At 36.5% G+C, this 25,829-nt stretch overlaps 1 protein-coding gene across 1 annotated transcript in view; it reads right to left on the minus strand.

Moving 5' to 3' along the window:
* The window catches only part of egr3 (early growth response 3), a 168,375-nt gene that overhangs the window by 92,770 nt on the left and 49,776 nt on the right, over nt 1–25,829 (minus strand). The window contains exon 4 of the mRNA XM_048210872.1: nt 16,902–17,000. Coding sequence (XP_048066829.1) covers nt 16,902–17,000 — 99 coding nt within the window. The remainder of the gene's footprint in view (nt 1–16,901; nt 17,001–25,829) is intronic.

Consider the following 25,829-nt stretch of genomic DNA (forward strand, 5'->3'; position numbering starts at 1 on the left):
TGAAGATGGAATTTTATTTATTTATTTTCTTGTTATATTGTTTATTTAGTAAAAAAGAAAAAGTTTGAGCTGTGAATTAAAGCTTGAAATTTTATTTATTTATTGTGTTATATTGTAATTTAAAGAAACAAAAAAGGTTAAAATGTTTGAACTCTGAATTAAATATTGATTGATTGATTTAGTGTTTGTTATATTGTAATTTATGCGTAAATAGTTTAAGCTCTGAATTAAACCTCAAGTTTTTATTTATTTAAGATTTTGTGATATTTTGTAATTTATGTAAGAAAGAGTACATAAATTAAAAAAGTTTGAGCTGTGAATTAAAGATTGAATTTTATTTATTTATTTATTTGTTTATATTTTCTTGTTATACTGTATTACTAAAAAAGGTTAAAAAGCTCTGAATTAATTTTTTTAATGTATTTTATTATGTTTATTTATTTATTGAGTTATACTGTAATTTATTTAAGAAATTAAAAAGGGTAAGTTTGAGCTCTGAATTAAATATTTATTTATTTAGTGTTTTATTGTAATTTATGTATGAAAAGAAAATGCTTAAACAGTTTAAGCCCTGAATTAAAGCTTGAGTTTTTCTTTATTTAATATTTTGTGATATATTGTAATTTATGTAAGAAAGAGTACATAAATTAAAAAAGTCTGAGTTTTGAATAAGATTTAATCATTTATTAATGAATTTATTCATTATTTATTTTAATATTATTTAGTCGTTGTTTTCATCACAGTTACTGTTGACTGAACTACACAATATTAAACAGGATATTTTTTTTTAAAGGCCTGCTGAAGTGTGTTGGAAAGCGCAGCATTATTCAATGTTGATGTAATTTCAACTGAAACAGGAAGACAGGGCGGGACATATCGAACAGCCCCACCCCTTTTTTAAAATAGCCAATAGCGTTTAGTTTATACCACAGCTCGACCAGAGCTGTTAAACTCAGTAAAACCTCCGTTTCCTTCTAATGTCTAACTGTTTCTCCTCCTAATGCCCTCTATATCACTTTAAATACAGCATTCTGTGTAAAATTCAAATGGGTCGGATACATTTTGTGGTCTGTGCCGACTCGCGGTCTGCGGATATGATTCGCTCTGTACTCTAATGTCTCTGGATCGGAGCAGACTGCTCATGCCCTTGCAGTTCACGTGATGAAAACGGATTCCAATCGCGTCAATGGAAAGCATATTTACACTCTCTGAATCGTTCCCTATTCTCTAGTGCACTATGTGCCATTCACCATGTAGAAACTAGTAAATATGTGAACAAATGACCGATTTCAGCCGCAGTTTCAGTGTAGTGTAGGAGGGCGGGACTTCAGATTCTAGAGAGCATTTGATTGGACAGAAAATCTGACGAGAAGCTGAAGTGCGATGTGATGTCATGAAAATCCGTGATCGATTTCAACGGAAGTGAGAGACTGTAAGTTTTGAATGCTTATATCTCCTAAATGCGAATTTTGTCATTGTTTTGTTTATTTATAACCTTAAGGCTAACATATTCATAAAAGCTAAAAAACTTAAATTTTGATTTCAGGGGGACTTTAAAAAAGTGAGGTTTGCTTGCATTGTATTTTGTGAAATTTGATTTGAAAATATTCTTCCTTTGTTTTCAGAGACTTGAGGTCATTATAAAAATTTAGGATACAAATTATGCATACTCAAATGTAAGTTCTTGTTAACCAGGTCGTAATGTGCATTCATCTGCAGACTTTCTGATTGGTTGAAGAAAATGTGAGGTATGTGGAGCATATCTGTCTAGACCAGGGCTGCCCAATCCTTTTCCTAGAGATCTACTACCTGAAAAGTTCGGCTCTATCCTTGATCAAACACAACTGAAGCAGCCAATCAAGACCTTCAGGAGCACTTGGATTAGGGATGGATCTGAAGTCCAAGTAGTTAAAGTAGTAGGAGCTCTAGGAACAGGACTGGGAACCCCTGATCTAGACCAACTGTACATGTTAAATGATTTACTTTTAAAAAAGAAAAAAAGATAATACAAAAACACAATGAAACCTATATATAAGGGAAGAGAAAAATAAATATTTGTTGAATAAGTTCTCAAATGAATCATTCAAGAACCTCTGACAGGGTCTAAATGTGATGCAATTCACCAGGAGCTCGCTGGGATACACTAAGACTAACGAATCTTAATTAAGACACAACCGAGAGATTGCAGAGAGAGTGATGGATGTCGACATGTTGACGAGCATTTCATTTTCACAGCTCTGGAAAAACCTCACAAACACATCACGACCTCACACATCTGCATATCCTCTAAATATGGAATTAAAATCACATTAGACAAAAAAGGAAGAAAAACAGACTTCGCCACGCTCCTGCACGGCGCCCACCGTCTCTCGGAAAGATACAGGTGGCTTGTAAGGTTAGCAGCACACGTCTGCAAATGAACTACTTCGAAAACAACAAGCCCTGCATATGTCGGTAAATCTGTCGGGTTGGGCGTTCGCGGAGAAGTGAGCGGACCAGTGGCGGCGAACGGTGTCTCGGGTAGCTGAGAGAAAGGGCAGCAACACTCATCATTAACGGGGATGAGATGCACTCCGGTACCTGCGCCCCATATGCCCCCCCAGCCGTCACGCTCCCCGCACAGATGTTTCCCCGACAAGGTGTGAGGCTCACAGACATGGGAAACAGAGAAAAAGTGCGGCAGGAGAAAAAAGAACAGTTGTCTAAGTGTACAATAGAGGAGTAATTCTAAATAACAGTTGTTGTTGTTGTTGTCGGGGGTTTTTTTGAGTCTGAAACGGGTCCTTAGAGAGTAAATAGTCATGATTGAGAACTACCTGAGGAGAAATGTCTGTCAAACTCAGCTGGATTGTGAGAAATTACATGGTACACATGAGCTCCCTGGACACAATAACACATCAAATGGAGCGAAAAAAGCAGATTGACCCTATTTACTGCCTTAATACACATTCTTGATCTTATTGTGAAGGTCTTACTGAACAGTGGATATGTTACCCCACAGTCTTTATAATCATTCATCAAAATAATGTTAACCAATAGCCATTTATAGACATTGCTGTAACCTGAAGAGTTTCATTTCAGGGAACGCACAGAAATCTGACCCCTATTTCCGCTCCCCAATAATACAGTCACACAACAAAGAAAAATTCATAGCATAAAAAAACACATGTTATTTGTTAATGTGTTAATGGCATGACACTCACATTTTTTGTCTGGATCTATTAATCAAAAATGCATTAACAAAATGCAGTTCATACATACTGTACTGTACTCGTTCAAAGGTTTGGAGTCAGTAAATGTTTTTGTTTTTGAAAAAAAAAGGACACTTTTATTCAGCAAAGATGCATTACATTGATCAAAATGATGGTAAAGACATTTATAATGTTGCAAATATTTCTATTTTAAATGAACACTGTTCAAATTTCTAAGAAAAAACAATACACTTTTAACACTCCATTAAGCAGTACAATCATTTTAAACTAATAATATTGAGAAAAAATGTTTCTTGAGCAGCAAAACAGTATATTAGAATGATTTCTGAAGGATCATGTGACACTGAAGACTGGAGTAACGCAAACATAAGACTCTTCTTTCAAAAACATTCACTGACCATGAACTGTTGAATGGTAGTGTACACTGACTATACATCTATATGCACTTCTATGATAAAAATTAAAGTAAAAAATGTATAGGTGGTACAACTGGTCCTGATATCTTAATTGAGAAAAAAAATCCTCATTAAATGGTGATTTAAAAAAAAATAAAAAAAATTTTAAAGACCTCATTAGTAGCAGTTGGCTAATATTTTATTATTATTTCTTAGAAAAAAGTGAAGCGTATTTCGTATTTCACGAATTTTGATATCATAAAATGCCTTAATTAAAGCATAAATAACTATCACAATATATATATATATACTCAACATTTGAAGTGGATCAAAAAGTTCACCTCACTCCAGTCTAAACTAACTGATTTTATAGGTAGGCCTAATTTACTACACATTGTCATTTAAATAACCTGAAAATATTGTGGATTATTAAGGCTAATTTTACTAACCACTCTTGCTAAATGGGGTAAGCACACTTATGTTCTCATTTCAGAGTTGTTCGAGTAAATGATTCATTATAGACCGTGTGGACAGATCAGTTGTTGTCATGATTCATTAAAATGAATCTGTTCAAATGAGTCATTAGGTCACGAATCGGACATTAGCGGACGTTGACGCGTTGCATGTGAATCGCGACTGTTATTAGGACATCGCAAAAGATTTGTCAACACAGAAAACACTTCACCACTGGATAGGATTTTCTTTTTGTTTACTGAAAGTGTGGTTTATGTCAGCTGCACGTGCAAGGCGCGCCTGTCAGAGAAGATGAGGTGACGTTCTTTTGAGCACTATTCACACCCAACGGTTATTCAGGAAAAACATTCTCCGAATGCGTGAAACATGATGGATTCAGTCTTATGAACTTTTAGCATTGTGTCAGTTGATTTAGATTATTATGTGTGAGGTAGAGAGAGTGCAAAGACGGTGCTTACTTTGAAAGAGCTCGCGCGCACGAGAACGGCTCCAGGTTCAAAGGTCAATACGGAATGGATTAATCGGCGTTATTTTTTTAACACGTTATTTTTTCTCAGATTAATTAATCGAAATTAACGTGTTATTTTGACAGCCCTAATATATATATATATATATATATATTGATGAAAATTGATGAAAATGGTACAAAGACTGTACTATCACCCAGAAATTTGTCAAATTTAGAAGTAAAATGGTTTAGGAATGCCATTCAATGTTGACTTTTAAAATCTAAAAACAGAAAGTCAAGTCTGACACAAACACATGCAATGGGACAAAAACATCTCTCAAGACAATAACACACTGCCGGCTCCTGAGACCTTAAACTGTTTTCAGTTAAACAATAATAAAACAGTTTCTGCTCTGCCTTGGCATAACAAACTCCTACAGATTTGCTGTCTTATTGACCCTAAAGAGGCCGGGAGTCACTTACAGAGCTTAACAGCTTCTTCAGCTAAGCGTGGATGCACACATAAACACACAGGGAGAGAAGAAAACACTTGCGCTTGACACGCTGACTTCCAGAAAAGCGCAGTCCTCTGAGGGAAAGAAATATAATCCAATCAGCAGTCAAAGGACATGCAGTACAGGCAGAGCCGAGCGTCCCAACAGGCACTCGAAAGACTGCACAAAACTGAGAAACACACAGCTGTTCTGAGAGTATTACAATAGTTTCTCTGTCTGTAAAAGTGTGTTCTCTCCTGAGAGTCATGCTGCTTTAAAGTGGCTGGATGCTGAGGTATTTCCCACCAGTACCTCATGCCTCCATCACACACACACAAAACTTTTTATTGCATAATCTAGTCTCTAATTAGAAATTATAGAAATTGCAGTAACGCTTTATTTCGATAGTCTGTTTTACACATTCTACGAACTAGACCTGCACGATTAATTGTTAAAAGATTGCAATCTCAATTCAAACACCCATGCGATTTTATCCCTAAATGACCACAATTTGTCTATGTCTATTAAACTTCTGGAAGCAAAACTCCAGGACCGACCATTGACCCAGAGGAAGCAGTTGTCATGTGTAAGTATGAAACAGCTTCACAAACAGTCTTTTCACCCACACAGTATCAAAATTTCTGTATTACAATCATTCAAATTATCACAGAAGTACTGGTATGAAAGTTTATAGTTTGGATATAAACACTGATGTCTACGATAGTCCTCAAGTAAATCGCCTGAAAGTACCTTGTCGCTTCAAATAAAGATTGTATTAATTATATTGTTACACCAGTAGGTGGCGACAAGTGACTTAAAGAATGTATTTGTCACTGAATCATTCATTCAAGAGATTCATTCAAAAATGCTGATTCATCTAGTAAAAAAAAAGTCCTTGAAAAATTTCAAGAATTCAAACAAATTATTTTTAAATGCAACAATTAACATTTTGTCAGAACCTCTAATAAATTACATGTTATTTTGTTTAGTTGTCTATTCAGAATCATGGGAGAATAGTGATCTCTTCTTTTCAATTTATCCAGAATTGTACAGCTTCAACATCAACTTATTCTAACCTGAACCCTTACCCTAACAGTCTACTAATACTTCATAGTTCGAAGAAGGTTATCTGGAGTCCCTAAATGAGACACTATGGACGGCAATTTATGGACACCATTTTCAGTTAGAAAGGTTATCATATGAGCTAAGCATAGCCCTAAAGGCCTGTTAACACCAAGGATTTGAAGTGGACAGTAATAAAGTTATCGTTATCTTTATAGTTATCATTCTCGGTGTGAATGGGCCTAAACTAACTAAAGGTGTGGTCATATTTCTTTGCTGTTCAGCAAATTTTCACAGACAATATCCAGTAGGAATCTACTTGATCAGGAATTTCGTGCGAGGGCGAAAGATTTCCCCACGCAGATTTCAGGTTCAAGTTGGTCACGTGAATTCATCATGCTGACCATAAGAAAGCTTTTTGGTTAGAAAATGCCTTGTATGTTAGCTGTGCTTTATATGTCGCTGCACTATTGACGATGGACCTTTTTGGACTGAGAAAATTTGCTAATGTGACTGCGAAAAAGTAACGAGCAGTTCTATCACACTAGCCTCATGTTAACATGTGTAATACTATGTCTTGCTATAAACAGTGTACATTTTAATGTGTACTGCTTTGTTAGTCTCACTACATCTTGCCTCACCACAAATTTTACTTAAAGGGGTCCTTGATTATGATTTCACTTTTTTAACTTTAGTTAGTGTGTAATGTTGCTGTTTGAGCATAAACAACTTCTGCAAAGTTACGACGCTCAAAATTCGATGCAAATGGAGATATTTTCTTTTACAGAATTCTCTGTTTAAGGACTACAACAAACGGTTGGTAGGAACTAGTGACATCACTAACCCTAAAATTTACATAAGCCCACCCCCGAGAACACGCAACAAAGGGGGTGAGGCCATGTTGGGCTGCTTTAGAGAAGAGGAAGAGTTGTTGTAGTAGAGTGTTGCTGTCATTGCGTCATTTTACGCCGGACTGCTTCACAAACGAGGGTCAATTCAACACTGGATTTGCACAAAAGATTAACATGACGGCACATGCTAGTCAATGAGCTGAATCAACTCCACAGCAACTACATAAATTTATCCACTAACCATTCAGAAACGTCCAGTTTCATTCTAAAAGTTGTAACTTCTTCCTGAGTCTCTCCATCAGTGTCGACTCCGGTTTGAACAATGTAAGGCTGAACACCGTTACTGACAATCCTCATTTTGGCTGCGTGAGATTCTCCAGCTTTGTTGTTGTTGAGCTGTTAAAGCTCCGCCCTCTTCTGGAAAGGGGGCCAGAAGCAGCAGCTCATTTGCATTTAAAGGGACAAACACAAAACAGCATGTTTTTGCTCACACCCAAACAGGGGCAAATTTGACAAGCTATAATAAATGATCTGTGGGGTATTTTGAGCTGAAACTTCACAGACACATCCTGGGGACACCAGAGACTTATATTGCATCTTGTGAAAAGGGGCATTGAAAAATTATAAATAAATAAATAAATAATAAGAGAGAAGTCAGAATTACTTATGATAAAATTGATTTATATGAAACAAATGCTGATGACTGAGTTAAACTTGTATTGAACCCACAACATTCCTTTAATATCTGCCTGTTAGCGATTAGCATGAATTCTCAAAATGATCCATTGTGACTGAGACTCACATACACTTGTGTCGGATGTGAGGTGTGTGTGAGAGAGAGATGAGCACATGCGGGTGTGTCAGGGTCAGTTTGGACCTTATGATAGGAAAAACACTGGCAATGACATGCAGTCAGGCCCACACAGCTACACTGGCCCCCAAAATTATATATTTGAACATTTAAGTCATACATAAAATGTCTGGATGATTTTGCATTAGATTAAAGAAACAAAAAAACAAACCAAAAGCAAGTTGCATCTGAAAATAAATGATAAATATATTTTATACTTACTGTATATTTATACAGTATTTATTCAAATTTTCATCATATTATTATTCAAAGCACTTCTTAAAATCTTAAAAAATGTATGCCACCCGTGGTACAAATACCTTTCAAAAAGAGACCTTGGGAATGCTAAAGGGTTAAATATTTTTACCCCTCAATCAAGAAAAAAATACTGATTAAGAAAATGCAATTGAAGAGAACTTGATAAATGAAATCAATTCAAGCGTTTTAAAATAATAATTGTAATTTGGCAAAACTCCTGTGCAAGATTACAGTTAATAATTATTTGATTCACCAGCAGCTCTTGGGTGATGCGATATTGCAATCTGTGGGTGGACTATTAGGGTGAAAAGTAAATAAGGATTTTTCACCTAGTGCTTTATTTACATAAGCAAACTATTCTCTACTGCTAATGACTCTACCTTTTGTTTCTGTCGGCAGAGCAAACAAAAACATCCGCTTTTATGTGCAGAGAAAGAGAGAGCGAGAGATACTGAAATCAGACAGAGCAAGACATAGGAGCGTTGTGATCTGGAGGAAGAGTCCGTTTGAGGCAGAACAAGCTGTTCGGGGATTGTTTTTTGGTAGTATTCCATGAGCAGGAGGGAATTGAGAGACAGAATGGGTCAGGCGGGCTGAGTGGTGAGCTACAGGGGCATTTCAGCTCCCCATTCCCCTCTTCCATCACCATCTGCTCCAACAGAATTAATAACTTCATTACCAATTCAATCTGCATCAGCTTCCTTAAACGTGAAATCAACAGGCGTCCACTGTGTAAATAGCCTATAGTAGAACTGGAAGTTTTTTTTTTTCTCTCTCTCTCTCTTACAACGATAATATGGTTATCAAAGTTTAGCCATTAGTGTTGTTTGCTGAGTGGTTGCTTAACAAAAAATATCTATACTGTACATTGTAAAAACAATAGAAGACTGTAAAAATGCTATGGTAAAAACTTGATAATTAGTTAATGGTAAGTTCCCTAACTGTATACAATGAAAAACTGTAACAAATATAATGGGACATTTCATGTAATTTTTCATGAAAATACTGTTAAAGGGGTGATGAACTGAGAAATCAAATTTTCCTTGAGCTTTTGACATATAAGAGGTCATCATACTTTAAGAGTATTCTGTAAGTTTTAGAGCTGAAAACTTCATTGTTAGTCCAATAAAAGCTTTAATTGACACCAGACCCAGCAAATGACAGGATTTACAAAGGGCAGCAAGCACCGCCTCCGCAGAAGAAGATCAACGCCTACTTCATCCCTGCCTGTTTAGCCCCGCCCACCGATTCGCACATTACATGCAATAGAATAGGTAGCCTAAGTAACATAGGCCTACTTGGTGCTAAACCAGTTTGAGGTACCAAGCAATAAACATGCCGTTGAGGATTACAAAATATCGTGCAGTGCCTGGACTCGACAGTAATGCAACAACATGTCAGTAACTGTGTTAATTCTAATGCCTGATCTGATATTAATGATTCATGTACAGTCAGATGTTCTTTGTCTGTGTGTCAGTAAATCAAACCCGTGACTAAACGTCAACTTGCGTTGTTTCTCTTAGTAGGATGAAAATAATCTGTTATTTAACGGTGATTAAATTATATAAAGAAAGCTCAAAGAACGCTCCCTTTGCAATCGTTGGAGCTGTCAATCAAACAGTGCGAGTTTATCAGTGACTGATGCGCGAAACTCCTGTTTTATTCAACAAATCTTTTAGTTATATCGCGTTTGCACTGTTAGTGAAGATGAAGGCATTTGTTAGTGTCCAGAAATTGAGTTGCAATGACGAGATCACTGCTTTCATGCGCTCAACAACATGTCTGTGATCGACTACGATGTTCATTTCTGCAACCTTTCATGCCGCGATCTAAATATAACACCATAGATTTAAATGTAATGCAACACTTTTCATGATTAGTTAACCTTGAGAGCTGTAATAGTAAAAACGCGCTAAAAGTTTTCGAGAGAGTAATACTTGGCTATTTCAAATGGAAAGATGTTAGCCAATCACAGTAGTGGGCGTTTACAATGAAGTTTCACAGCAGACACGTCCCTTAAAACAGAGCGTTCAAGTCAGAGGGCTAAAATCAGGGTAGGAAAAATGCCTTTTATTTATAAATTATGACAATTTTGGATGTAAAAAGCATACTAACATTATAAGTGCACCTCAGGAAACATTATAAAACAATAAACCAACGCAGTTCATGACACCTTTAAATGTATAAATGTATAATTTACAGTGAAAAACCATAAATTTACATTTTCAGAATTCTCTTTTAATAGAATTCTTTTAATAAATACTTCTTAGTTTTTTTTTTCTTAACAGATTTGTAAATGTCATATTACACCTTGTGTTTTGCCTTCTTTATATTAGTATTAAAGGAACACTCCACTTCTTTTTGAAAATAGGCTCATTTTCCATCTCCCCTTGAGTTAAACAGTTGAGTTTTACCATTTTCGAATCCATTCAGCTGATCTCCGGGTCTGGCCGCACCACTTTTAGCATAGCTTAGCATAGTTCATTGAATCTGATTAGACCAATAGCATCTCGCTCAAAAAAATGACCAAAGAGTTTCGAAATTTTTCCTATTTAAAACTTGACTCTTCTGTAGTTACATCGTGTACTAAGACGGACGGAAAATGAAAAGTTGTGATTTTCTAGGCCGATATGGCTAGGAACTATACTCTCATTCCAGCGTAATAATCAAGGAACTGCTGCCGTACCATGAGTGCAGCAGGCGCAATGATATTACGCAGCGCCTCTCACAAATGTCTCCATGGTTGCAAGGCACGCTCCCTGTGCAAGGTCACAGGCGGTGCATAATATCATTGCGCCTGCTGCACCCAAAGTTCCTTGATTATCAGTTTAGATATGACTCAGGTTCCTCCTATAATGTGAGACTAGGGATTTGTTTGCCCACTATATTGTCTGCCCAGATAAAATCGTAACACCTTGTCCCAACCATTTGCGACACAAGTTCCAGTGACAAGCAATTTGTCTGTTCACATCAGACAAGACAAAATCAATCACAACTCACAGCCAATCAGAAGAGTATGTGGGCAGAGCTCTCTGTGCAAGTGCACTGCTGACTTGCACTCACAAGCATATAGCTGTCACGGCTGGTCAGGATAAAAACTCTGGTTAACTTGTAGACTTTTTATTGTGTGTCAGTGTCAAACCATGTCGCGTCTGGTTAGGACATTTTGTAAGTCTGACTGTTCAGAGAAAGTAATAGCACATGTCTCTATCATTCATGCTAATACTAGGGCAACAGCATTAGAGAAGCTTGTTGTAACAAGCACACAGAGAGATGTGGCTTGTATTGAAAAAAAACAAAATGAACAAAATGCGTGATAAAGTCAAAAGCTACAAGAAGTATAATCATGATCTTGTACACAAAGTGACAATCCAAAGCCTTGAGTCAATCACGCCAGGCAAGAGCTCTCATGAAAGTCCCAGACAACGGTTAACAGGATCTTGAGAGGCATGAATGGTTGGTCGGAGAAAAGCAGAACTGGTCAGGCCTGAGCCAGGAACAGTTCAAGTACCCGAGCGGATAGCGGTTGCATGGAAACTGTTGGCTGAAGAGCCGAAGAGCATAAGATGATGTGTTACTGAGGGAGATATGTTCAGCACAATGACACAAATGTGTGGAGTGAGCTCTCTGGTTTGCGACGAGTGCCAGAAATCTCGAGTGGTGACTGGAGATGGCGACTGACTGCGAGTGGCGAGTTGGCAGCGGTACGGGAGGAAGGGTCCATCTGCACACATGCTGCCAAACAGAGGAAATGACAAACTAAATATGGTTCCAATAAAGTGTTAGAAATACCTCCTTCAGACAGACAAAGGTCGAGGCAAAACTTGTGTGAGCGCTGATGACAAAATCACTAATTAACACAGGACTGTATAAGACATTACATTCAAGAGAATACATAGATAATTTTATGTCAGGCAAAGGAGGTGAATGAATCACTGAATGAAAGAGATTTTGAATGAGATGGTGCTTGTCCACACAAAAGGCGCTTATTGTAGGTAGTTGCTACACTCTTAAAAATAAAGGTTCCAATTTTTTTTTTTTTTTTTTTTAGTTTATTTGCAGAGATGCCATAAAATAACCATTTTAGATTCCCCAAAGAACCTTACAGTAAACAGTTCTTAAAAAAGAACTATTTTTTTTTTCTTAGTGAGAAGAACCTTTATCCACTTTAAAGAACCTTTCGTGCAACTGAATAGGTTCCATGGATGTTAAAGGTTCTTCATGGAACCATTGATGCCAATGAAGAACCATTATTTTTAAGAGTGTTGGTCATTTCTATGTGGATACTAAGACCTTCTGAAAGGTTTTGAATACATTGCATTGCTCTTTCAATGCAAGTATAGAGGATTTTTTTCCTCATTTTATCGTCAGACAGGCGGAAATTTTTCGAACACTAAAGGTGCAGTGACATTGGCGAAAAATTTGGCTAAATTTGGCAAAAAAGCTCTATTGTCTATTGTCAATAAGCATGAAGCATAACTCACAAATAAGTCACTTTCAAGCCAAGCTGCTTTATGTTGGTCAGCATGATGAATTCATGTTACCAACTTGAACACAAGCAAAAATTGTTTGCCTTCACATGAAACTCACATGGATTGAACACAATTGAAATGACTGGATTTTGACTGTTAAATTGCGCTGAGCAGCTGTAATTCAAGTCTGTATTCATGTCCGTCATGATGTGTAGGACTAGGTTTGAGTGTATCAAAGATTGAATCAGCCACTGAGTATGTATTTTGAATAATGTTAAACTTGATTAATTTTTGAAATGTTTAAATGTATTTACTGTGATTTTGATTGGAGGGTTGTTCTTGCTACAGTGTAATTATACATTTAAGTACTGAGTAATATTAATTAACAACATGTACTTACTATAGGGTTAGGAACAGGGTTTGGTTTAGGGTTAGTTGCATGTACTTATTAATAATTTACTGCAAATACTATAGTAAGTACATGCAACGTGTAAAAAGGACATAAAGTGTTACCAGTTGATGTTGTGTCTCAAAAATGCATGTCGCTGGAATCTTATTGTGCCATATTTGCTTTAATCATTCAGGAAGTGGACACCAGGAAGCACTGAATTAAGCTTCTGAATGTGAAGTGTTTTTAGAAATTTAGAAAGAAAAACTTATTAAAAAAAAAAACTTATTTTCAAACTTATTATGATATATTTCAAGAAATATGATTGTCTACTCATGTTGTAATAAAAGCTTAATTTAATACATTTCCAGTACTTGATAAGAAAACCTGTTCCCTGCGCTAATATTCATCAGTAGCTAATAAAGTTGTGCTATTTTTCTGTAAACACAGAAAAAAGTTGTAATATATACATATATAGTTAAATTACACACTGAAGTTCATTATAGGTGAGATTTTTTTTTTTTTTTTTTTTTTTTTTTTTGCTTTTAATGCACCTTCATTTTTAGTTTAGACATCCCATGAGTCAAAGTCAATTTAGCATGGAAACCAAAACTGAGATAAAATGTGTTCTCCGATATGAGTTTGGATGGAAGAGTGAAAATGAAAAACAACTTTTGCTCTCCTATCGTGTTTGCATGCAATACACAAAAGACATTACGTTTGCTTGTATGGGGGAGTAACAAGCCAAATCAGGGTTGTAATTTAATTTCTAAAAAAAGGAATTACAGGGTAGATTTCTAAATAAGGTGTTGGAATGAGAGGGGAATTGTTCATTTGTGTGGCACCTGCTTCAGTCTGAAGCCCAGGAGTATTCCAGGACAGATAATTCCACACATTCACACGGGATGTTATTATAACTTCAGCGAGGTTAGAGGAAGTCACCGCGGCAATTACTCACCTCCCACCAGCCTCATTAAACCTCTGACCAACCACGGCCCCTCATCATACACACAGCACAACGAGACAGCCAATCAGGGAGCAGACAGGCGGCATGCCGCCGCCCACACAGTGACAGGGTATTGAGAGGTTGTCTGTCTGAGCACCTGAAATACATTTGTTTATTCACAATGTGTCGCCTGGCCAGACGGGGAGGAGGCTCATCTCTGTGAGACAGAGAATAACAGGAGAGGAGGGCAGGGCTGAGCTAGCGCCGAAGATGGCCTCGCTTTCAGGGACTATGATCATACGCTGCTTTTAGCAAATGTATTTGTATCGAGATTTACGAGTAAAACGCCTGCAAAAAAGGGTGATGCTTTTTGTAGCCGCAGGATTGTCCTTAGTGGTATTTTATAGATATCCTGTCACGAAACCACAATGAAATGGTAGAATTAAAGGAATAGTTCACCCAAAAAAAGAGAATTATGTCATCATTTGCACACCGTTATGCCTTTTCAATCTCGTATGGCTTCTTACCTTTTTAGTTTGCAGCACGAAAGGCAGAATGTGCAAGCTGCTCTTTTCCATACAATGAAAATAAATAAGGACTGGGGCTGTCAAGCTTCAAAAAAAAAAAAAAAAAAAAAACGCAGCTCAAATACATCTAATTTGTGTGATTTTTATATTGCATTTGGCATTCCAAATTATTATTATTGTTAAAGGGATAGTTTACCCAAAAATGAAATTCTGTCATCATTTCCTCGCCCTCAAGTTGTTCCAAACCTGTATGAGTTTCTTTCTTCTGCTGAACACACAAAAAAAGATATTTTGAAGAATATGGGTAACCAAACAGGCCCAGGGCCCCACTGACTTCTACAGTATGGAAAAAAAAATTATAATATTATGGAAGTCAATGGCGCTCATCAACTGTTTGGTTACTGTCATTCTTCAAAATATCTTCTTTTGTGTTCAGCAGAAGAATGAAATTCATACAGGTTTGGAACAACTTGAGGGTGAGGAAATAAAGACAAAATTTTCATTTTTGGGGTGAACTGTCCCTTTAAATAAAACTAAAACTACTACAATAGTTTTTTGTTAACTGAAATAAAGAAAAAAATTAAAGTAAATACAAATATTATTTGAACACTAGTTGCACATTAGTTGAAGACTTAAACTTTGAAGTTAAGTTGGTTAATTTGAAGCGCACAGTTGAAGTAAATTAATTAAAACTAAATGTAAATATAAAAAAGCTGAGAAAATGTACAAAGCATATAACAAACTAAAATTAAAACTATAAAAATAAAGCTAAATGACTGAAAAATCTCATTAAATCTCATTTAAATAATATTAAAATAACACTGCTCAAAACCAACGACATTGCCATTACTGAGGTCAAACCTGGCATGACATATGTCGTGTCATATTTATGTGGAAATATGAATGAGATTTGAGAGCTACACAAATCAGTAAATAACTTAAATGTCTGCCTTTTGATCAATAAAGGGGGCAGTCGTGGCCTAATGGATAGAGAGTCGGACTTGTAACCCAAAGGTCATGGGTTCGAGTCTCAGGTCTGGCAGGGATTGTGGGTGAGGGGAGTGAATATCCAGCGCTCTCCCCACCCTCAATACCACAACTGAGGTGAGACCCTTGAGCAAGGCACCGTACCCCCAACTGCTCTCCGGGCGCCGCAGCAACGGCTGCCCACTGCTCCGGGTGTGTGTTCACTGCTGTGTGTGTGCACTTGGATGGGTTAAATGCAGAGCACAAATTCCGAGTATGGGTCACTATACTCGGCCACATGTCACTTCACTCACTCACTTAATAAAAATGATCATATGGCCTCAAAAGACTTGGAAATAGCATACAGACAGCTGTTATGGCACTATCACCATTTTTTTTTCTTTTTTTTTTCTAGCTTGACAGCCACTGTCACTGTCATTGTGAATGAAACAGCAGCATGAACATTCTGCTTAATGCCTCCTTTTGTCTTCCAAAGAAGAAAAAGTCATGTGAATTTAACTGACCCTTTGAATGTAAATGGAAGGAATGAACAGGGCTTTAATGTAAATGTAAGAAAATAAATAAATAAATTAATTAATTAATTAATATGACATCTTCAATGGAAACTTTATGTGACTCTTCCAGTACAAGGTGTAAAAAAAAGAAACAAAGAGAACAATAGTTACAGTACTCCTCTTTCCCATCTGTAGTTCTCTTGTTCCGCTCTGTCTGAAGCAGAACTGACGTGCAATCATTCCCGTTACACAGGAGAGCCATTCGCCCACATGACTGCCACAAACATTTCCAAACAGAAAATCTTGAACGTCAGGAATGTCATTCATCAAAACTTAATTTTTGGTACCTTGTGTATGTGAGACACGTCAGTCATTTTTCTAGTTTTTTTAAGTTTCTAGTTACAAACTTTATTGAAATCAATGGGCTCCCCTGTGAACTAATAGGACCACAGCAAGAAAATCAGAGAAAGAAAGAAAGTACATATATAAAAAAAAAAAATAGCCTGCAAGATTAAGAGCGGATGAAAGAATATTGACTTAATATTGAGCAATTAAAGTGTGTCTCATCCCCGGTTGTTTAAACACGGCGTCCCCATACACAGCCTGATGAATCTGCCTCTAGATCCCGCCGGAGCGGAGCGCTGATGACTAACATGATATTTTTACTCAGTAATTATGTAACTCATCGGAAACGCAGCACAAGTGTGAAGCACATGGAAGGTGCAGATACGGTCCACGCGATCCAGGAATTGTTTGCCCACCAAAGTGTTTCTGACACCTTTTGCTTTGCACATTATGTCCAGGATTGTCCGTGCCAAAGCTCTGCTTTAAGCAACCTTTATTTTAAGGCTTTGTTCCTGGTAATATTCAGATTATATATATATGTATTGACTTATATTAGATGGCTTGAAGAATCATCATATCACAGAAGAACATTCATGAAGTCACAGAGGTTATAACACTCAAGGAAGTAAAAAGATTGTACAACTGCGAAATTAGGGTGACACAGCATTTCAAAGTCGTTTTTGGGAGATGTGACGTACCTTAATATCAGCCAGTAACCAATGTCTCCAGTAAGCACGAGAGGGTTTCTTACGACTTGGAGCATCTGGATCCACCATTAATAAAGTGTATTTCTTCTCCTAGACAGAAAGAAGGAAAAAATATTTGACTTCAGAACTTCACATTAACCATTCAGAATGGGTTTTGTCAGTATGAAATATGATATGCGAGATATGATATGCAATATATACAGCCTATATATGATATGCGAGAGATATGATATGATATATGGTATATAATATATGAGATATGATATATGATATGAGATATATGATGATATATGATTGATATATGTGAGATGTGTTATGATATGCAAGATATATATGATATATATACATGATATGATATGATATGATATGATATGATATGATATGATTGATGTATGATTGTTATGATATATGATAGATATATGATATGCAAGATATGATATGACATATGATATATAATATATGGGATATATGATATGAGATATATGATGATATGATATATGATATGATAATATTCAGGGCTATAACTACCACAAAAACAGCTAATCAATTTGCTTTTTTCACAAACTGATTATCATGGTTACATCCTTGATAGTAATGTAATAATAATTATGTATTAAAAATAATACATACGTTTCTGCTTTTTGTTCTCATCAACATGGATCTGAGCTTTACTTTCCTTCAGCGATTTCCTTCAGAAACATCAGGTGCTTTAACTATTTCTGAGAACCCAGCATCTTTAGCAATTGACGTACGGAAGAAAACTTTAATTAGTTACTGATATTCTCAGGCAACCTTCCATTCTCACACATTCACCAAATCACAATCTGTCTGCGAAGTTTTCTTTACTTTCTCCCTCTCTCTCTCTCTCTCTCTCTCTCATAAAAACACTTCTCCATAAACAACCTGGCACATATTTTTGGTGCTACACATTAACAATGACTGACCAACTTAATTGCTCCAACTACTCATCTTCGCAAGTCCCCTTAAAGTTGAAGAACTGGGAGAGCAGATTGAATTATTGCGTGAGCACATTTGTCATCCCTGGTGAGGAGCCCAAAATCTGCCAGACCATATGATAGCGTTATTATTATACGCCTCTCTCAAGAAAACAGTACTGTCAATCACGATTGTTGCCATGCAACAATAGCTCCTCCCCACAACATCAAGACTTAGAAGAAGAATAAGTAAAACACAGTATAAAGTTAAACAATGCAGTATGGTATTTCCAAAAAAGGGAAATTAATGACAAAAAGCCAAAATGATTACAAATGATCAAATCAAGTCAAATTGCAGTGTTAATGTTGTAAAATTAATTCATTATGAAACAAATTCAATTAAAAACAGCGTCATTATTTAGCTCAATCAAGTTCAGGGCTGTTTCAATTCAGTTCAATATCCATGCCAGTGTTGCAAAGTTCAATTCAATTATGAAAAGTTCATCAATTATGAAACAATTATCATAAAAAACAAACAGTAGTTATGCATTTAAAAGTAAAAGGACCAAAATTACACAGCACACATAAATTATTATACATTAAATTAAATAAGCTTTATATTAAACAGAGGACATCTGTTTAATTTTTTTGTTTTGTTGTTGTTGTTTAGATGTTGCCAGTCCAAGAAAAGAGTTTTTCTCATTTCATCTGCAGCCTCGAGACAATTTAATCAGACAAGCCTATGTTTAAGCAACTAAAGCATGGAATTAAAAATCCCCGATATTCGAAGGTCTCTACAGCCTAAATCCTTTGCTCACCTGACACAAAGCAATAAGCTCAAACAACCATAAGCCTAATAATCGGATGATGTTTAAGTTTAAGTGATAGCAGCTCCAGGCAATATTCAAACAGCCAGAACAATGCTGCCTCCTCCACGGGCTGTCACGGTAAACCCTGACTGGATCGCACTGATCTGACCCCCCTGTGGACAGATTAACCACCCTCCTCAGACCTGTTGCCGAAAATGCGATTCCAGTTCTTATCGGCCATGATGAAGAGCAGATGAAACAAACAAACCTTTGATTAGTTCCAGCACTTAAATAAATCTCAAGATTTTAATGTCCAGATTTTAATGCTACACTACATAAAGTTGGATATATAGTACATCCTACGTTACCTGCATACTTACAGTATACTCACATAAAACAATATATACTAAATAGCAAATCTCAGTGATTGTTTATATTGTTGCAAAAATATAAACTGTATTGTCACAGATCTATAAATAATGTTAGATATATACTGTATCTGCCAAAACATATACATTCCCTTAAAAAGATATACACTATATAGCAAATTCTAATTGTCTGATTTTATTTATTTATTTATTTATTTTGTCGCAAAATGTACCTATATTATCGCCAAGCTCTTTATATAAAGTTTGATATAAAAGTATGTCCACATACATACAGTATACTCACTTTGGGTGATATATAATATATAGGAAATCTCAATTGCTTGATCGCTCTTACACTGTAAACCCTAATGTTCAAAATAATTAATTGACTTAAGTAAGGTAAACTTAAATTAATCAAATTAACTTTGAGTATTTAGAACTTTCTTTTCTTTTGAGTTCACAAAATTGACACATTTTAAGTAATCTTAATTGTTTCATTGTTTTGAGTTTTATGAACTTGTTTCTTTTAATTTAGACAAACTTAAATTTAACTGAAACTGGGCTGGGATTTCTATTTCCCAGCATGCTTTGCCATGACACTCAAAAGGGAGAGTAAATTCTAAAATTAAGTGTTATACAATGTTTTTTTTTTTTGTTTGTTTGTTTGTTTGTTTTTTTGATGCAAGATTAATGTTAAGTGGGAGATTTAGTAGTGTTTAATGTTTAGCTATGCTAATTTAGAAGTTTCTGTATATGTTAAATGTTTCCAATTAGCAAGTTAGCATTTACTGACTTAGCTAGTTACTAATACTTCCACTACTAAAAATATTTAAGTTGAGATTACATTGTATTTTAAGTTAAATGAATTAAGAACTAGCTTACTCAAATATTTAAAGTTAAGAGCAAATAAAATATATTGGAACAAAATAAAAAATCTGCCAGTTCTGCAATTCTTAAATATTTTAATTTAACTGATTACCTAAAAAATTTTTTGCCAACTTATTCGGATTTACAGTGTATAGTTGCAGAATGTAAACTATATCATTGCCCAGCTCTGATCAGCTAAATGAGACCACAAGGTCTCTGTATTTTATGAATTTTATGAAGATATATTGTCATTCAACATCAGAGTCTGAAAGCCCCTCCCCCTCCGCTATGTAATTAAAGCTGCGACAATGGACCCTTCGCTAAGCCACGCCCGAAAACCGCCACAGGCCAATCGTGGTTTAGCAACCGTTACTAGGCACGGGAGGTCTGTCAAGCTTTCGAGCGAGGGAACATGCCGAAGCGTTGTGCTTATGGATTGTGTTAACATGATACCCGATATCCTAAAAGTTTGGACGGGGTGGTGGAATTTTTTTTCCCTTCCCGACACCTAAAACCCAAGTGGAGAAATGCCGGTGTTCTGACAATTTGTGCTACCCTGTCAGATTTTACTACCTCCCATTGAAACAGTAGGTAACGTTAGCAAAATCTGAAAAATGCTAACGTTACCTATCAGATTGTGCTTCCAGTGTGATATTAACGTGGTTTATGGCTTTATTAACATCTACACTTTCCCCAACCCTAAACCTACCCTTAACAATAATGCAAGTACAGTAATTGTGTGTTATTTATCATGACGACAGTGATGTAATATTGATGTATGCAAATGCAGTAAGTCCGGGTAGGTTAGCTAGCTAGCTAACTCAGCACATCGTTGCTTGGAAATAATGGCGGTTCTTTGTTCATAATGCATATAATGTATTTTAATGTGAAATAATATGATTAAAGGCAAGACGGAGTAACGTTAGCCTGGCGTGCTAAAATTATAAGCGAGAGAATGTTATCATTGCAAAGTGGTCAGGCTAACGTCTTGTGTTTATTCCACAAGACTTAAGGATAAGCTGTTTGATTTAAAATTATTAGGTTATTTTCACAAATTTCACTTAACCTGCTGTGGATGAACAAAGCTTTTCCTCAATAAACTGTGTGTTTCCCATTTGAATGGTCAGTGTATGAGGCGGCTGCCGCTCGCGCTCGGAGCTTTAGCTTCAATTTTGATTAAATTATTTTCTAATCGGTTGCATATTATGTCGCGGATATATCCCTCGAATGCATACTGCAGTCCCTTTTGTCTTGCTCTCTCAGATATTTCACCTGTTCACCAAAAATGCCTAATTATCTCATTGAAAATGTCTGACACCGGTGCATACACACTGTAAATGACTTGCCAGGCTCGAAAGTTTGACAGGCGTAGCAACAGTAACTAAGGAGGGCGGGGCTTAGCGACGAGTCCATTGAATGCATGAAGTCTTCCACACTTTTTTTTTTCTTTTTTTTTCGGTTAAATAAATGCATCATCCGAGTATTTGAATTGCTCTTTTTCTTTTGGAATTTTCAGTGGGACCAATAGCCTCGGACCTCGAGCACCAAGGCCAAAATCAAGCTGCGTTTCCACTGTCGGGCCAGTAGCCCCACAGTGCTTACCCTAAAACCAACCCTTAACACACACCACCAGCATGGAGAAGCTAGCTGACTGAAAACTAGCTAGATTGCCGTTTGGTCTTTGCTTAAAGACTTTACTTAAAGTCACATTTCTTTAGAAAGAATGAGCATTTCTATTAATTTTCCACTAAATTATGTGATCTGAGCAGTTTTGAATGATCTCTTACGTCTCGCTATACTGTTATCCTTTCATCCAGAGCAACAGAGGAAGCTCACTAGCAGAAAACAGCAGTTATGAGTTATACGAGTTAACCAGACTATATATAATTTATGACATGCAGATACATTGCAGAAGTCTGGTATCAACAAAGGCACGGGGAAGAGATGGAAGAAAAATGAAACCAAATAAATATATGATTATAATCATATATGATTTGTTTAAGTTCTTTACGCAGTCTCTTGTATTTTAAATAACCGTGTGTATTTATTATGGCAATGGTTAGCATAAGTATCCTTGAGCATCGCATGTAAGTATATTTCTGCCTCAGACACTCGCTGGTGTGAGTTGAGCTGAAAATTGTTTTAAATGTCTTAAATGTTGAAGTTAGCTGGTAGTCTGATATGAAGCATGGGAAATAAGCAGCAGTGTTAACCCTCTCCTGACTCAGATAAACTCCACCTCTGTTCATGACCACTCATCAAAGCCCAGTTGGCCCGTTTTGGATCAAGGTGTTCGGCGAGCCAATAACCCCTTCTTCTTTATTCTTCTTTTGGTGTTTTATGGCAGTTGGCAAACCATCTTAAATGGTGCATTCCCACCACCTACTGGATTGGAGTGTGGAGCACGAAAGGGTTGGAAGTTGGGAAATATCAGGGGAGATGTTTTTAAAAAAAATAATAAAACCGTATTCTAAATTCTATTGATCATTCTTGTTTCTTTAAAAGTAATTAAACAATTCGCTGTAACTTCTTGAATGCTTTGGACCAACAAACCCTGGCCGTTGGCTCCCAGGAGGCCAGATCAAGCCCCAGAAGTGAAAGTAGAAACGCAACTGGCCCTGGCACGCACTAGCATGCTCGCTTTTGGCCCGACAGTGGAAATGCGGCTAATGTCTATTGTGAAAAAAAAGCTATACAAATAAATTTGACTTGACATAACCCTTTAATTGTAATGTTATTGGGAGCTCGTCCGGGATATGGACTTTGCAGAACTCTGCTCCTGTAAACAATGCTTTACAGATTGTTCTGTACATCAGTTCCATGTCCATTCCTGGTACCCTTGTGCAGATACTAAGTTAAAGTAACTGTGTTTACTTATTTAGATGGTCATGGCATCACTTGAAACGCTAGATAAAGTGTTGACAGACAAGTTTGGCAAATGATTCTTTCACAACAGTCTCATGCCAACACGTGTAATGTTTATTTCAAAAACTGTGTGATACTTGTATATTTTAGAAGTATTTTTATTTACAGTACTGCACATTTGCCTGCTAGATTTTCATTGTAAGTGCATTACTATAAATGTGTCTTTCATTGCTTTTTACAAACTGACTGACAAGTTGTAATTATATTCTATGGTAACTGACAGCATGCCACAGATGCTGTTAATAGAGCTAATGATGTATTTAAATGCAAAAACATTTAATAATTTAATCATTTGAGCAGAGTTCTTCAATATATTAGACACTGTACGTGTTTATGTGCAGTTCCAAAACTTTTTATGTCAATGAACATGTCCAAACTTTTATTCATTATTCCAGTCTCAACAATCATATTATTGTAACATCAGTACACTACTGACATTAGGACCTATTTTCAGTGTTTCCCCTAATAAATGTGGAGAAAGCACATGCATTATGTGGGTGTGTGTCGCTGGGGTAGAGAATATATGTGTGTATGTGTATAATTAATGTGCATTTAGACAGATGGAGGAAGCAAATGCAGTGGAAAGAGAGGACAGGGAGGGAAGGTGTGAAGAGATGCAGTCTTCCCCCCACCAGCTGGGACAGGGTATGGTTTAGGTGTACTAAAAACAACATAATATCTTAATATTTGTGGATTTAAGTCATTTTCATTTGTATTTCATGAACATGTTGTAATTGTTTGGTAGACATCATCCTTGTTTGAGATGAGCTCAAGTCATATGTAGGGACCAGAATGCAGAGAGCCTGGGGCTCGTTTGACTTGGCTTGTAAGCAACCACCTGGAAACGCCCTAGAAAGCACACTTAACATAGTAACACACACCCCACAGTGCCATATTTTGCATAATGCTTCTGAAGATAGGGTCTGAAAGACCAACGGTCAAAATCATTTCGCAAGTATTTTCACAAGATGTTCTATATTTCTACTGTATCTTACACTATAATGCAAATATTTTAAATTATGCTCTACAGGAGCCATGGCCTAGCTGTTAACATGCTTCAGATTTTAAGGTCTGACAGTGTCCCAAGAGAAAAAAAAATGGTTCAACATAATAATGGTTTAACGGTTTACCAGTGGAAATAAATCCCTGGTGAGTTTCAGCCTTCGGGCTGTGTCTTGGGTTTTTTCTTCTAGTTATTATTGGTATTTTTGGTTGCAAAATAATATGCACTTAGGATTTCACACATTTTGGATTCCTGTAGCCTCTTTGCATGGGACAGGGCACATTAAGGACATATTTAACACATTCAGTATATTGCTTTCCAAAACAATCAACAAAATTCAATATTCAAAATTGCTTGACCTCAGACACATTTAGCTGTGGTGGTCAATCCATATCTTACCACTATTCCACTGGGGCTTGTGCCGGAGCTGAGTGTGTGTGTGTCTATGTATAGGGTGGGGACTTGATTCTACGCATTGGTTCTTTGTTTGGATTTTGAGATGTCAGTGTTGCACGCACTCAAAAATGGAGGCAGATGAATACAAACTCGAAGGGGTGTGTTTAAGCAAACTAAATTATTAGAGAAGTCCTGCATACGTCACCAGAGATGTCTGTCATTTCACTGGAAGGTCCCAGTGTCATTTTGATTAAACATTATGAGGTCAAATTTTTTTGAACTACTAGTGGACTAACTAGCACATTAAAATACAAATTTACCAACAATCAAGTGAACTTTACTATAGGCCTACTATTGACAATCCTGACTCTTTATGGTTTCAGATTTTGGCATCACACCAAAACATCAATGAAAGCTCACATAAGAGGTTCTGATTCCTTTGAAGACTGCAGTATGATAAGAGCCATTTGATGTGTACATGTGTTATAGTGAAAAACAGAGAATATGGAACATGGAACATAGAACATGCAACACAGTAGGTCTAAAAGTACGCAGGGTGTCCCTGTTTGACCTCATTCATGGCTGTAAAATGTAAATGTACTGTTACAATCTCAACTCTATGTTTAATCGCTCAATTATTCAATTGTGAAAATGAAAATCAACACCATACCAATAATTTACAGTTAATATGCTATTCTAAAATGAGTTCGTTCAACTAAGATTAAGGACTAAGGCTAAGGTTGATTAAAAACCCCTCTGGAAGTACACAATTTGAATTCTGCCATCTTTGCGCATGGGCACTAGTTAGATTTTTTTAACTAATACATTACGGAAATGGGATTATTATCATAAGAAACTGCAAGAAATGAGTAGATAACCAAGACATGGGAAAACAAACATAAAATGAAAGAGTAGCTAAGATGGAGAGGAAAAAAAAGAACAGAGAAAACATGGCCCCATTGTGAGTTTATAAGTTCATGGTTTATCCCTGACCCGATACCAAGCCGTGTTGTCCATTCAAAAGTCTATAAATATCCATCCTGCTTTATCCTTCCCTCTCTCTCCATAGACACACAGATGACCATAAACACACACATACACACAAACAGACACTCGGGACCCGCAGCTAACGCAACCCAATCAATCCCAAATCTCTCTTTAAGCAGTGAAAACACTTGAACTGGTTGGGTAATTAACAGGTATCTGTGTTGTGATTAAGATACAGAGACGGCTTAAGGATCATCGACTGTAGCTTAGTGCAAGGTTAGCCGATCAATGAGTAAATACAGGGGAAATTGGCCCATTAAAAAGAGCACCAGATGAATACTGATCTCAAAACTGGAGAACAAGTATCCCTGAAATTCACAAGTTATAACTAACTTACGAATGCAAGAGTGCTTGTCCATGCAAAATTTTCCATGATCTCAAAACCTAGCAAATCTAGACAGCATATTTGGGCATTATAGACTCAAATCCAATCATTCAAATGTGTCAATGATTGCCAAAAGAGCTGTCTAGGTAGGACATTTTTTAGATTTCGAATAAATGCCAATACTGTCAAAAACAACCTACTTTTCTTAGGGTGTGTCATTCCACTAACTAATTCCCAATTGTAT

This window comes from Megalobrama amblycephala, linkage group LG12 (assembly GCF_018812025.1).
Source record: "Megalobrama amblycephala isolate DHTTF-2021 linkage group LG12, ASM1881202v1, whole genome shotgun sequence".
In the NCBI taxonomy this organism is placed as follows: Eukaryota; Metazoa; Chordata; class Actinopteri; order Cypriniformes; family Xenocyprididae; genus Megalobrama; species Megalobrama amblycephala.